The 12,579-nt window shown below is 32.2% G+C and overlaps 2 protein-coding genes across 8 annotated transcripts; one reads left to right on the plus strand and one right to left on the minus strand.

The window, feature by feature from the left end:
* The first annotated feature begins 54 nt into the window (after positions 1-54).
* On the plus strand, positions 55-6,673 carry LOC136346132 (uncharacterized). 4 transcript variants are annotated; one of them, XM_066295045.1, is made up of 6 exons: positions 55-558; positions 5,321-5,458; positions 5,529-5,660; positions 5,916-6,081; positions 6,293-6,424; positions 6,487-6,673. In XM_066295045.1, exons 1-6 carry the CDS (start codon positions 474-476, stop codon positions 6,584-6,586), a joined length of 753 nt encoding a protein of 250 aa, XP_066151142.1. In that variant the 5' UTR covers positions 55-473; the 3' UTR covers positions 6,587-6,673. The 4 variants fall into 4 exon arrangements, with proteins under 4 accessions (XP_066151142.1, XP_066151158.1, XP_066151132.1 ...); XM_066295061.1 differs by having other exon boundaries at positions 57-558; positions 5,387-5,458; XM_066295035.1 differs by lacking the exon at positions 55-558 and adding an exon at positions 4,654-4,809.
* On the minus strand, positions 2,043-12,570 carry LOC136345986 (tetratricopeptide repeat protein 37). 4 transcript variants are annotated; one of them, XM_066294773.1, is made up of 19 exons: positions 12,422-12,570; positions 12,206-12,309; positions 11,920-12,152; positions 11,331-11,520; positions 10,929-11,277; positions 10,503-10,738; positions 9,809-10,087; positions 9,510-9,686; positions 9,046-9,206; positions 8,491-8,626; positions 8,248-8,432; positions 7,978-8,160; positions 7,603-7,817; positions 7,273-7,460; positions 6,897-7,110; positions 3,766-4,023; positions 2,810-2,963; positions 2,565-2,763; positions 2,043-2,502 (listed from the first exon to the last, which is right to left on the minus strand). In XM_066294773.1, the coding sequence occupies exons 2-19, from the start codon at positions 12,284-12,286 to the stop codon at positions 2,074-2,076; spliced, it is 3,867 nt and encodes a 1,288-aa protein (XP_066150870.1). In that variant the 5' UTR covers positions 12,287-12,309; positions 12,422-12,570; the 3' UTR covers positions 2,043-2,073. The 4 variants fall into 4 exon arrangements, with proteins under 4 accessions (XP_066150870.1, XP_066150890.1, XP_066150880.1 ...); XM_066294793.1 differs by having other exon boundaries at positions 12,410-12,564; XM_066294783.1 differs by lacking the exon at positions 12,422-12,570 and having other exon boundaries at positions 12,206-12,365.
* Between the last annotated feature and the right edge of the window lie 9 nt (positions 12,571-12,579).

Below are 12,579 nucleotides of genomic sequence, written 5' to 3' on the forward strand. Positions count from 1 at the left end.
AGGAAGAAAATATGGACTCTTTGTTACACGGTTACGGAAAACACATGGTTTCTAGAGTTGTTTTTTTTAATTAAATGTTTTTATGCATATTTAAGTAAATAACTCGAAAATAGCTAAAGCAGTGAAAACAACGTAAAAGGCCATTTTTTTTAACGGAACAAGGAATATAAATTTCAAGAAATAAACAGATTTCCTAAGAAAATATAATTATTACGTGGGCAATGAAAGCATAGAAACACAAAATAATGGTAGGTAATATATGTATTGTTTATTTTTTTAAAATCAATAATTGTTAATATCAAGAATCAAAGTTATATGACTGATGAAGCAAAAACTTAAAGAAAAAAAACTCAAGCTGAAATAATTAGCAGAATTTGCTTTTATACGGTGATGATGCGTATACGTTTTGTTATGCTTTAGTTCAATCGGTATTGTCATGGTAATGCATTGAGTCGATAGAGGGCAACCGGTACATGGGTACGAGGTCACACAAACCTGGTCCTCCGGGCAGTACCTATCTACACATGGATCTTGAGCCGACATCTTTCGACAGTCAAGGTATGCTAAAATGACCAAAAACAAGTATATTAAATTACTGGACGTCCAGGATGATTATTTCTTTTCTGTCTACTGTACCGAATAATGTTAGATTCAAAAGTCATTGTATGCATTTGTAGATTTATTATATTTATTATTTATTATACAGGGTGTTCCTAAATATCACATACCTACGGAAAGGGATAATTCTCTAGTTTATTTTATGACGAAAATTCATGTGAACATAGGCTCGCAAACGCTTTGTTATCTATCTACAGGGTGTTCAAATTAAGAAAATTAAAAGTGAATACCATTGATGAGTTACGAAATTGAATATTAGGTGCATTTGAAACTATAAGAAATAGTCCGAAGGTATTCGAAAGAGTACAAGCACCAATGAGAAAAAGGGCGACACATATGTAAGAGTTGGAGGTCAATTTCAACAGCTACTGCAAAGTTGTTTCCTTGTTAAGGTTATTATTGTTATTATTTAGGTTATTCTTTAACCATCTTGGTTTAAATTTTTAACAAGTAGTTCTAAATAAACTGTCAAAATGTTTAAAAATAGACGAGTACGCATAATAAATTTTAATTTAATTTGGCGAATAACAGAAAATCGTTTTTTATTTTTTCCTGATAACCGACATAGATACAAAAAAACTGCAAGGACTAAAAACGTCATTTTCTATTTTAAAATCTATCAGCGATGCACCACGAAAAAGTTTAGGGAAAAAAGGGAACAGGACTCCTGAAAAAATATTACTTTGTAAATAATCAAAATCATTCGTTATGCCCAATTAGGTAAGTCCTACAGTGTAGATTATATTTTAGCTAAATATCTCAAAAACTGCAGGAGCTATAAAAAAATTGAAAAATGCTGGAAATTTGAACATTCTCTGAAAAGGTAACGAAGCCTTTGCAGACCTATGTTTAAATGAACTTTTAGTCATAAAATAAGCTAAAGATTCACCCCCTTTCGTATGTACATAGCATTCGTGCACACTCTATATAGCAGTAAAATTTACTTACTGTCTCTGCATATTTCATTCAAACAACATCCTCCGCAGCAGGAATAATCGTCTGAACACTAAAATACGTACGTACAAAGAATAATACATAAAATCATCGTTCAATTATAATGAATAACGTATTATTATTTAAACTTACAGATTGGCCATAAGTCCTGCAATCCTCAGCATTTACAAAAATTATAACGCTTAAAAGGCAAAATGTTTGATATTTGAGTTTTATAATCATCTTTTGACGGTATTTTGAAACATTATACTCATAGTAGATATCTTGGGAAGGAGTGAACTAACTTGGAATTAGTGACGTTATAAATGCTAATAATTGGCGTTATGTTACTAATTTGGACTATTAACACTTACGTAATGATAAACATTTTTTTTGAAAACTAAAAAAAAGTATCACGTAGTCATATGCATATTTAGTGACGGTGAAAATGCAACACTTCGCCTTATTCAGATTTCATTAAAAAAAAAAAAGATATAGAAATTATTTATTTATTTACGTCTTCTACATTGTTAAATCACAACACCACTTCAAAATATTCTCACTACACTTAATTTTACATAAATAGTTCCGCAATTGTGAAAGAAAAATTGAAGAAACAGATTTACTTTTCAATAAAAGTGGAATTAGTATAGCCCACCCATCAGCTAAATCTGGATTATAATGCACCAGCTTCTGAGCACATATTGCAGCTTCTTTTAAGTGTCCTGCTCTTTGAAATGATAACGCAACAGTACACAACGCTGTGGTAACATCGGTGTTACTATTGCCTAATTTGAGAGCTGCATTAGCACATTTGGTTCCTGCTTTCAATTTGTGGTGATTGCTTTCTAATCTCAGCAGAAATTGAGATAATATGAGCCAAGTAGATGATACGTTTGGGTAATTATGTATCAACCGGCTTAATTCGCATAAAGCGGCTTTTTTATCTTTCTAAAATTGACGAAATATTTCCAATAAAATTTAATTTTTTGCGATTTTTTTTTCTAACTTACCATCAACAAATAAAGGCATGATAAGAGGGTGGCATAATGGAAAATAAACTCCGAGTGATCGCCTGGTTTTTGGGCGATTTGAGCCTCAAGGTTAACCAGGTCTTTTAACACCAATTGGCACAAATTCATGTCGTTATGGAGTAGAGATAAAGAGAATGTGGCATATAAGCTCCAGGGAGATGGCTCATTTAATCCAATACTAAAACTTTTTTTGCAAAATTTGTGCGTGACTAAGTATCACTCACCTTTGAAATAATATCGTTTTGGCCCCATCTGGGCCTTGAAATTTGTAGGCCATTGATGCCAAAGCTACTAAAAGCTCTGATTGGCTGGCTTGCTCTTCTGTTAACCAGTGAAGTGCCTGTTCATATGAGCCATAAGATTCTTGATATTGAGCATCTGAAACACGAGTTCAATCTACTTCTAACGAAATCGCTTCGTAAATATTTTAGCTAGCTAGTTTGCGCGGAACTCAACAGTCTAGACGTATTGGTTGGGGTCCATTAGGCAGACCTGGGTAATCTCCGAGGGATTCAAAAATCTTTCCCATTTTTTTCAAAAAGGAATTATCTACTAAAATTCTACAAGTCTATAACAAAAAGCAAAATTCCATAGAACGGGACAATTCATGCAAACAAAGTCACACAATTAATGCGACATTAATAACATTTATAAAACAAATCTAAAGCAAACACATCATGATTGAAAAGATCGTCATATCTCAAATTCAATTTCAATTCAATTAAATTGGGTTTCACTTGTTTTAAATATCGCTCCCTAGTGTAAAGCAGTAAAACAAATAACAAATAACGTATGATTCGATTCACTGCCAGATTTCTAAATCATTCGGCAAATATGAAGTATCAGTATAACACAGATGTCTAAGACTTTAAGAAAGGGTAAATTTGTTTGACATGAAAGTTACGAAACGTGCCTGTATTAATGATCTATTATAGTAGGAAATCGACAAAATGTACCTATGTGAACTATTACAGACATAATTAATTTAGTGTTTCATTTATCGTCTTTAAAGTGGCTCTTGCTTAAATTGACTTGTAGAAAATATATTAATAAATCCAATTTTCGCAAGGGATTGCTAAGAATCATTTTTGTAACTTAAACTTGATCTTTATTAGGTGGCACAAGGAAAAATCAAAGATTAATACGCATGTCTTGTTACAATTAAGAGTTCAATACTTACTTCGAAACAGTGCCAATGCCAGTCCACCTCCACTGCTGAAAGTCGCAGCTTCCACATTGGCAAACATTTCAATGGCAGATTCATATTCTCCCATTCTGTATAAAAGTCTGCCATAATTCACACGCGCAAAATCTTTATTCTTTTTGTCGGCCAAAACAAATGCATGTTTAAAGGCGTTTTTCGCAGTTTTTAGTAATCCCATCCGTTCAGACAATATTCCCAAAATGTTCCAAGCGCAGCTATTGTCTTGATTCTTTTCTGGAAATAGAATGAAACACATGACACAAACTTCATTATAATACTGAAAACTATGTTCCAAAATCCTCAAGGACCCATTTTGGTAGATTGTGGAAGAAATTTGTTACTTCATTTTCTGAGGTCTACGATTTTTTCACTACTCATTAAGCAAAGGAGATTTTTTTCTATAGCTAAAAATATAATTCTTCAACTTTGTCACCCAACAACTGTAGGTCAATTATTTAGTTTTTGCAGCTTGTTCAAAATCTCAAAAAGTTTTAAAAATTGATGGCGTAACGATGCCAGAGGAATAGGCGTGTAGAGCGTACATGCAAAACTATAGAGAATTACTGGGTATTCAATTCTAATAATTTCTTATTTGCCTTAAACGTGTCAGATCGTGTTGCAACCAAAATTTAACCCTAAGTTCAATATTTACCAAATCTCAAAACCAATTTCATCGAAAGAAAACTGCGTAAGCAAAATTTCGTTTTTTTCTATCTCAAACAAAAAGTGGAACGCTCTTATTTTCACATACTCAATTATCAAGTACATGCCAAAATTAAAAGTGAGGGCATGATAACTTCAGTGCAAACAACGTACCGAAGTCTTAAAATCTATAAAATTTCTTTTCCGCCTAATAAACTCTCAGTGAAGAAGTTTATCTTGGTAACGCTCGAACAATGTTAAATTTTAAAACGATGGTGATACTTTCGGCAGTTTTTGTTGTTTGTTATGGACAACATATAAGTGGTTACAATGGATTTAATAAGTGTAAAAAAAGTCATCATCACCATCACGGAATACGTAAGTGGTTTATTATTAGACCTCTATGTAGGGACACATTTCGTGTACTTGTCGGATAGCAGAAAAGAGTCGAGGGAATTTTTCTATACTACAGCATAACAAAATCATCTTGATCCGTTTCATTGATTTTAAAATTAAAGAAAAACATCAAGTATACATAAAGGCATTTCTTAGATAACTTCAACTGCAGTAAATCAGCTTTTGCACATTTGGGAAATGTTTGATGGTAAATAGCAAATAGCTTAATGAACCTACTAATTTTATGGTTCACGTTTATTGCAAGTTTTTTTTCTAAGGATTATCTTTTAGTTTATCAGTGCCAAGGATGGTACTTTTTCGATAAACAGATTGCACGCGAATATAAATATACATTCAATATGACAAATTCGTTGCTAAAATTATATAGAACGTCAGATACCCATATCATATACCTCTAGTCAAACATCAGTCTTTTATTATTGATTAAATTTTTGCACGTAAAAACTGAAACGAGTTATTCGTTTATTTTCAGATCACTTCCACTTCTTATATTATCTGACTTTCCTCGCTATTAAGCTGAAAATCATCTTCTTCGTAGGAACACTATTTACAGTAAGCTTGGTAGCCGGAAAAGTAATTGGCATTATCAAGCTAATTGAGTACATGAAAAGTAAGTATTTTTAAAGAGTCTTCATAATAAGTGTCAAATATCACAAATATATAATTTCTGTATCATTTAGGTAAAGATCGTCACGAGGAGAAAGTTGTTTATGTAAACCCACACGAGCATCATGATCACGAATTCGTAAGTCAGCCTTGGGCTAGCGGATCAGAATTTTATGAATCGAAGTCATATGGAGGATATCCAGCAGGTAAAACACTATAAGAGACAAGAAATTCTTTGGAATTTGAAAAGGAACATTGGAGAAAAGTTTCAATGAACTAAGTTTTTAAATCTATTGCTAATTTTAGTACATAGAGTCATATGTCTCTGTGCCTCCACATATATTCAAAACATTTTCAATTTATGCCCCGATATTGACATAAGTTTCCTGAATTTCTAGTACATTCTGAAATTACTTATTATAAAAAAAATCTAAGATACCTCGTATAACAATGTTATTTAGAATATTCCAGAGATCACCCCCCAGAAGACGTTTACGACCACAACGAACGTTACAGCACCGATCCAGGGACCTACCATAATGTCCCAGCATCTAGTAGAAGTAACGAAGACGGTTATACAGCCATGTTTTATAGAGGAATAACCCTATTAACTAACCGGTTAAGGCAGTGAGTATATTTCGATAAAGAGCCATCATTCAGAAACGAGACTTGAGCGTGAGAATGAATTGAGCCTAGGTTTAACGTTTCCTTTCCTTTTAAAATACGTGGGAAATCTATTAAAAAAGTTTACTTAGTGGCCTTTAAGCGCTTGCTTACACTCAAATATAGTTCCTGAACTTGACACAAGAATGTGATCTATATTTGATATTATTTCAAGGTTAAATATCACCGATATGGCTTTAAATGACATGGGCATTAAAGACATAAACTGCAAAAGAAAGTTTGTATGCAAAGCTGATTTCATCGCTCATGAGAATATTATTCTTAAAACCGGGTTGAACGTTTTAAGGTGAATATAAAAACTATGAAAACATTTATTCAGATAAGAATCAATTGCAATTAAAATTTTAGGGATCCCTCATATCGACGTTATATGCCGAACACAGCCGTAACGTCTGAAGAAGAATGCAACAAATTGTATCCCGAATGTAACAGTGGTTCTGAATTTTAGATTTGGATGACAGATAGTTTATTTATTCATATTTATTTATTTATTTTTAATTGTATGAATCGATAAATAAAAGTTGATGAACTAAGAGTTCTCTATGATTTCAAACTATGCCAAGCTTTAACACAGATTTTATATAAGTAATGTCAATAAATCAAAGTTTTTGCAACATTATAAAGAAGATAGAAGGCGAAGACTAATCCAAAATTTCTTTAATATACAATACACAAGATGTTCGCGATCGTTTTCGATTTCAGTTTCACACTGTGCACACATAATGATATATAATTATAAATATAAATGAAGATTTTACCTATATACCAATTGATGGCATCAAGAGCAATTGGTATTGCGTGCATGTTGTAAATGTTATATTTCACTGCTTTATCATCAGGAGAACTATTGAGAAGGATCTGACACACCCAGTGTCCGAAACCGATGCTTCCTTGCTGATGCTGACCAAGTTGAGTGCTATGTCTGAATAAATCCATTGCGTCCGAATGGCCCATTGTCTCAGCGATAATGGCCTGAATAGTTAAATATGGCAAGTAAAAGTTTCAGTGTACTATTTAGACGCAAGTATAATTAACATTAACGTTTAATCTCTCACCATTTCCTCAAAACAAAATTGGAAAAAAGCCATACCTTACAACCTCATTTAAAATCCTCTATTATTACTGTTTTTTTACCTGTCCTATCCAACAGTTCATATAGTTTGGATCGGATCTTTGCCCTTCACTAAAAGCCTTATTAGCCAATTTCAAATCTCCCATCAAAAGGTATAAAGTTCCTAAGTTAGTCCAGGCGATCGAGCTGTTGTTTTCTGCAATCACCGCTTTTATAAAACTGTGTTGCGCCAAAGCATAATTCGGTGGATCTAAAGGAAAAACTTATTGATATAAAACTCTTTAATTTTATCTATATTATTAGTTTTTTTTGCCCTAAAAAATACTTAAATATAGAATATGCAAAGAATAATTAGCAAAAATACTTACACTAAACCAAAATAACATACTTACCTATGAACAAAGCGACATTTCCTAAAAGGTTCCAATGTTGCCAAAACCCAGGATTTAACAGAGTACATTGTTGGGCTGTGGATAAGGCATTATTAAAATACCGAGATCGCGCATCTGAGCTTTTTATAGAGCGCGCGTAGTCTAGATAACAAGTAGAAAGATCGTGCCAAAAGAACGGATTGTCTTGAGCAAGACTAATTGCTTTGCAATAGAATCTAAAAATAATAAGATACAAAGCTCTTTCACAAAATATAATATCATTGCAACCATATTTTAAAAGAATCTTTTGCTTTTTGGTATCTTAGTCTGATGCTGTGACCAATTGAACTTGAGACATTCTGACCCTCTAAGTAAGTCTTGAACTACGATACTTACTTAATAGCCATTTCAAATAGTTCTTCTTGCTCCAGCAATACCGACTCATCCGACTTGGTTGCATCAATGAAACTACGCGAAATCTTCATGAAAAAATATTTCTCAGGTAAATTTGCGACTAAATGGACAGAATTTGCCAAAAGTTTCCACAAACAAGTTAATTCGCTTCTCTGGAACACAGCCCTTAAAGTGTTAATAGCACATGTGCATAATAGAACAATTAAACTTGATTGAAAATGGAAAAAGAAACATGCTGCATGGTTTACTTACAAGGTTAATTTATTGGCAGCTTTTTGAGCATAATCTCTCGCTGTCCCAATTCTCTGATCTTTGTAACATTCTTTCGCCCTGCATAAATATGTTTCACCCAAACCTTTTAATGCAGGTACATAACTTCTATTATTAACCAAAATGTTTTCAAAGTCAACCTGTGCCTCAGCATATTCACCTAAAATCTTTAATCAAATTACCAAAAGCTTCAAATTGCTTAAACTATTTAATATTTATTTATACCTTTTTAACATAAGCCACTTGCAAAGCGGAGTATAGAGACGTTTGAGCTAAGTTTAATGCTTTTTGATAGCACTTTAATGCTGAAGTGTATGCTCCGTTAGAAAAATATGCATCCGCTAAGGATTCCCAGCAATGACTAAAATACCAATGAGTGATAGATATGGCTAATTTATCTAAAAAGCGTGCCTGAACAGATGAATTATATTTTTTATCAAGGACCGAATCTAGCATAGTATACTAAAGACAAATTGTCAAATTCCAGAAAAAGAATAAATTATTGACTTATGCATCTAAAGGTGAGTAAAAACAAGAACGATTTTGCAGAAATTATTTCTATATGCAAAAATAGACGAGAGACTACCATTGAGAAGAACTTTATATTGAAGACTAATCTTTAAATTAGGAAAACTGAGGTTTGATATATCTTCATCGGCGCACAACTGCCAAAACTCACAAAAAATGTAAATGTGAAATCCTCTTTTTGCACAAAAGTATGTACTTTAAGCATATTTCAACGGATTTAGTACTAAAGTAAAAATCTTCAAGTATACTTACACATTTTCTGGTTGAATTCGAATCACTATGCGTAAATACTCTAAAGCACTATTGGCATTAGCCTGCTCTAAGTAGGTCAGACCCAACTGTAACCATGCCCAAACATTAGTGGTGTCTGGAAATCCTTGTGTAAAGTTGACCAGAAGTGACAGATTTGCATCCTAAACGCGAAATAAATCGTAACAAAAAAACAATGTGGAAATAAAGCCTGAGAAATCCAAAATATTCAAAAGCTTACTGTCAACATATCATTATAAGTGAAACTTTGAAAGATAGTTTCATTACTTTCCAAATTTTGGCGAGATGCGATACATGAGTTTTAAAAAAATATGTGCTTTAATTTGAAATTAAAAACATAATTATTATTTAATTATTAGAAATTGTAAAACATTTGAAACATTTTTGGGAATATTGTATGTTTACATTCATACGCACATTTTCTATATAATAATTTTGGTACCCACCCAATTCTTTTGTTTCCTATAAATTTTACTCAACGCACTTCCTGCTTCCGAGGACAGAGAATTTAGTTTAAATGCCTTTTCGTAGCAACGTCTCGCTTTTTCGAACTGACTAACTTTTATATAATAATGACCGAGTTTAACAAAGGGGATGTAATTCCCTGGATCACATTTGGCAGCCTAAAATTGAAACATATAGCACCGCCAAAATAACTATGACATATATAAGGTGCCCTCAAAGAAATAATCTCTTTTTTAAACCATGTTAGAGACTGTTTATTGAAGGCCCGTCCTTTATGTACCTTTAAAAACGGTTCTAACGCTTTACTGTATTCTTGACTGTCCCAGTAAACTTCACCAACTTCCAACCACCACCACAATGAGTCATATGACGACTCTTCTATAAGCTTTTGGGCATCTGCAACTTTTCCCTGCTTTCGATATAGCTTTAACTTGTATAAAAGGGCAATATTTTTATTTTTAGATTCTAACTCCGAAATATACGTTTCGGCTTCGATGAAATTGTTCAATTTAATACACGCTGTAATTATGTGAGGTAGTAATAATAAGGTATTATCCTCCTAAAAGAGGAAAATTATACAGAATTGTTAAATACAAGGAAAGCACATATTTTAATTAAAAATATTCAGGTCCACCAGTGACGCGTGTACATGTACCAGCACAAATTATTGAACATTTTTTAAGACAAAAATGGTTCTTTTGGAAAAGTGTTAAGAAAGACACTGTTTATTTTTTAATTCTATTTCCTGCCAAAATGAAATTCCCAACTTAGATGCGCCGTATTTTAGATCAACGAGGGTTAAGAGGCATATAATGCACTAATTATTGAAAGCTTACATCCAGTTTTTGGTAACAATATTAGCAGTTAGATAACCATACTCATGTATTGTAAAAGTTATCAACATGGACTTATAAAAATTCGATTGTTTTACTATGGACATAAAAATGTAACATGCAAACAAGGACTCTCCCAACCTTATGGCTGAAAATCTCCAAACACTTTCTCCAATCTTCTCTATCATCTGATAAAGACAGTATTTCGACTTCCTGAAGCCGCAATTTTCTGAGTATCTTTCCCGGGTCATGAAAAGATTTCGTCAATCGCTGTGCTTTATTCAGATTACCTACAGCCTCTTGAACTAAATTTAACTTCAATTGCACGTCAGTTAATAATATCCAAGCATACACTAAACCAGGCCGTTGTGAAGTTACTGAAATAATGTAAATTTTGTTATCATTTTCTATTAAATTCCAAAGCAGTATGTTATGAAATCATCATGATTTGTTTATTAGTCACTTTTTCTAAACAAGATTAATGTTAATACCAAATGTCTTTGATCTACTGCTATGCAAATAATAAAGAAATGAAAAATAGATTGTGATATTTTATAACGTGCATACCATCTAAAAGTTTTTCTCTGGCAATAACTGATTTGCCATCCTTAAACTCCAACAATGCATGAGTAAACAAACCCATGGTATTTTGTGGGTCAAATTCTAAAAGTTTGTCAACATATGTACAGATTTTATCACAGTTAAATTCAGTGTTTTCTTCTATGTAAAGTTCATTGTAAACTTTGCATATCCAGCTGAGAGCTGTAGAACTGGATGGAAACAACTGGGCCATGTCTTCGGCTTTTTCTAATAATTTTAATGAATTGCCAGTTTTGTTTAAAACCACAAGATAATTTGAAAAATCATATTCAGTAATTGAAGAAGATTTGATCAGTTCTTGAACATATTCTTCCATCTAAAAATTTCATACAGTGGGAAATTGACTAGTTCTGAGATAAGAAAAATTACCAAATCTAGTGGTTTATTTGCTTCAGGTACTAGTTCCAAGAGCTTGGTAACTAATTTTAAAATATCTTGCTGAGGGTCTTGTGAACATTTCTTACTAACTTTAAGCAACAATTTCATTACCTCAATCAAATCTCCTGAACTAGCAATATTAGCTAATTTTATAGAGTAGTCCAAAAGTTTGGACTCATTGCTGAAAAACATTTGAAATAAGAAATATCTCATGTTTTACACTTGATATAAAAAAAAGGGATAAGTATAAAATTATTTTCTGTAGCTCATAAATGCACCTGCCTAATCTATGGCATTTCTCTAACTAAATTTGAATAATGAAGTTTAAAAAAATCATTCTCATGATTTTGGATATCCCCCTATAGCTTTTGACAATCCTTTAAGATAAATGTTTTAAAAACTCTGAGCTGCAAAAAAATACAATTTGAAGCATTAATTTTTTAATGACAGTGTAGCTATTTTTATCTACTGAGTTCATCTTCAAATTTTTTGCTATCAATTAACTGAACACCCTGTATTTTGACGAAATTTTTAATATCAATTTGTGAATAGACACTTATTTGAAAAAACACATACTTACGACTCATATGACAGATATGTCAAATACAAGTTGATCAATTCAGACTTTACATCATTCTTGTTAGATTTTTCATAACAACTGATCAGTCCTTGCCATGCAAGTGGATTGGATGAGTTCAAATCTATGGCCTTTTGAAAGGCTTTTGGTGCTTGATCAACTGGCCCAGTTTCTTGCAAGGATAATCCTAAGAAGACAAATGCCATATAGTTGTTGCGATCTTCTTTTATAACTGACTAGAACAAAAAATGCTGAATACTTAATAACATTACAGAATTATCCAATTTACTTTGCAAAGTTTCAAAGCTTTTTGAAAATCATGGTTTTTTATTGCAGTTTTCGCCTCTTTCAACCGAGCCTTGACGTCCATACTTAAGGCCTGTGGGGCTACAACTATAGAGTCTAAGTTACTTATTAATTAACTATAAATCTTATAAATATTATATTATTAATAATACATAACAATAAAAAATATTTTTTAACTTTAACTAACTTTACACTTTACCAGTTTTCTTGTTGTTTTAAATGTATTCGAATATTTTCTATTGTTTATTTTCACGATTTTTCTTCTTTTGTGTTATTATTTTATTACAAAAAAAATTATTTATTTTTTGCTAATATTCTCCTATGAACGTTTTCGCTGTTTCGTCTATTCTTCCTACA

The sequence above is a fragment of the Euwallacea fornicatus genome, chromosome 2, assembly GCF_040115645.1.
Source record: "Euwallacea fornicatus isolate EFF26 chromosome 2, ASM4011564v1, whole genome shotgun sequence".
NCBI lineage: Eukaryota > Metazoa > Arthropoda > Insecta > Coleoptera > Curculionidae > Euwallacea > Euwallacea fornicatus.

Excerpts from the sequence above, each read along its gene's own strand:
- LOC136346132 (XM_066295035.1), top strand. The coding sequence starts at position 4,686 with ATGTTAAATTTTAAAACGATGGTGATACTTTCGGCAGTTTTTGTTGTT. Across the intron at positions 4,810-5,320 it reads TCATCACCATCACGGAATAC|ATCACTTCCACTTCTTATAT; the intron begins GTAAGTGGTTTA and ends GTTTATTTTCAG. Across the intron at positions 5,459-5,528 it reads GCTAATTGAGTACATGAAAA|GTAAAGATCGTCACGAGGAG; the intron begins GTAAGTATTTTT and ends TGTATCATTTAG.
- LOC136345986 (XM_066294773.1), bottom strand. The coding sequence starts at position 12,286 with ATGGACGTCAAGGCTCGGTTGAAAGAGGCGAAAACTGCAATAAAAAAC. Across the intron at positions 8,627-9,045 it reads CGAATTCAACCAGAAAATGT|TCATTGCTGGGAATCCTTAG; the intron begins GTAAGTATACTT and ends TTGGTATTTTAG. Across the intron at positions 8,161-8,247 it reads GCTGCCAATAAATTAACCTT|GGCTGTGTTCCAGAGAAGCG; the intron begins GTAAGTAAACCA and ends TAACACTTTAAG.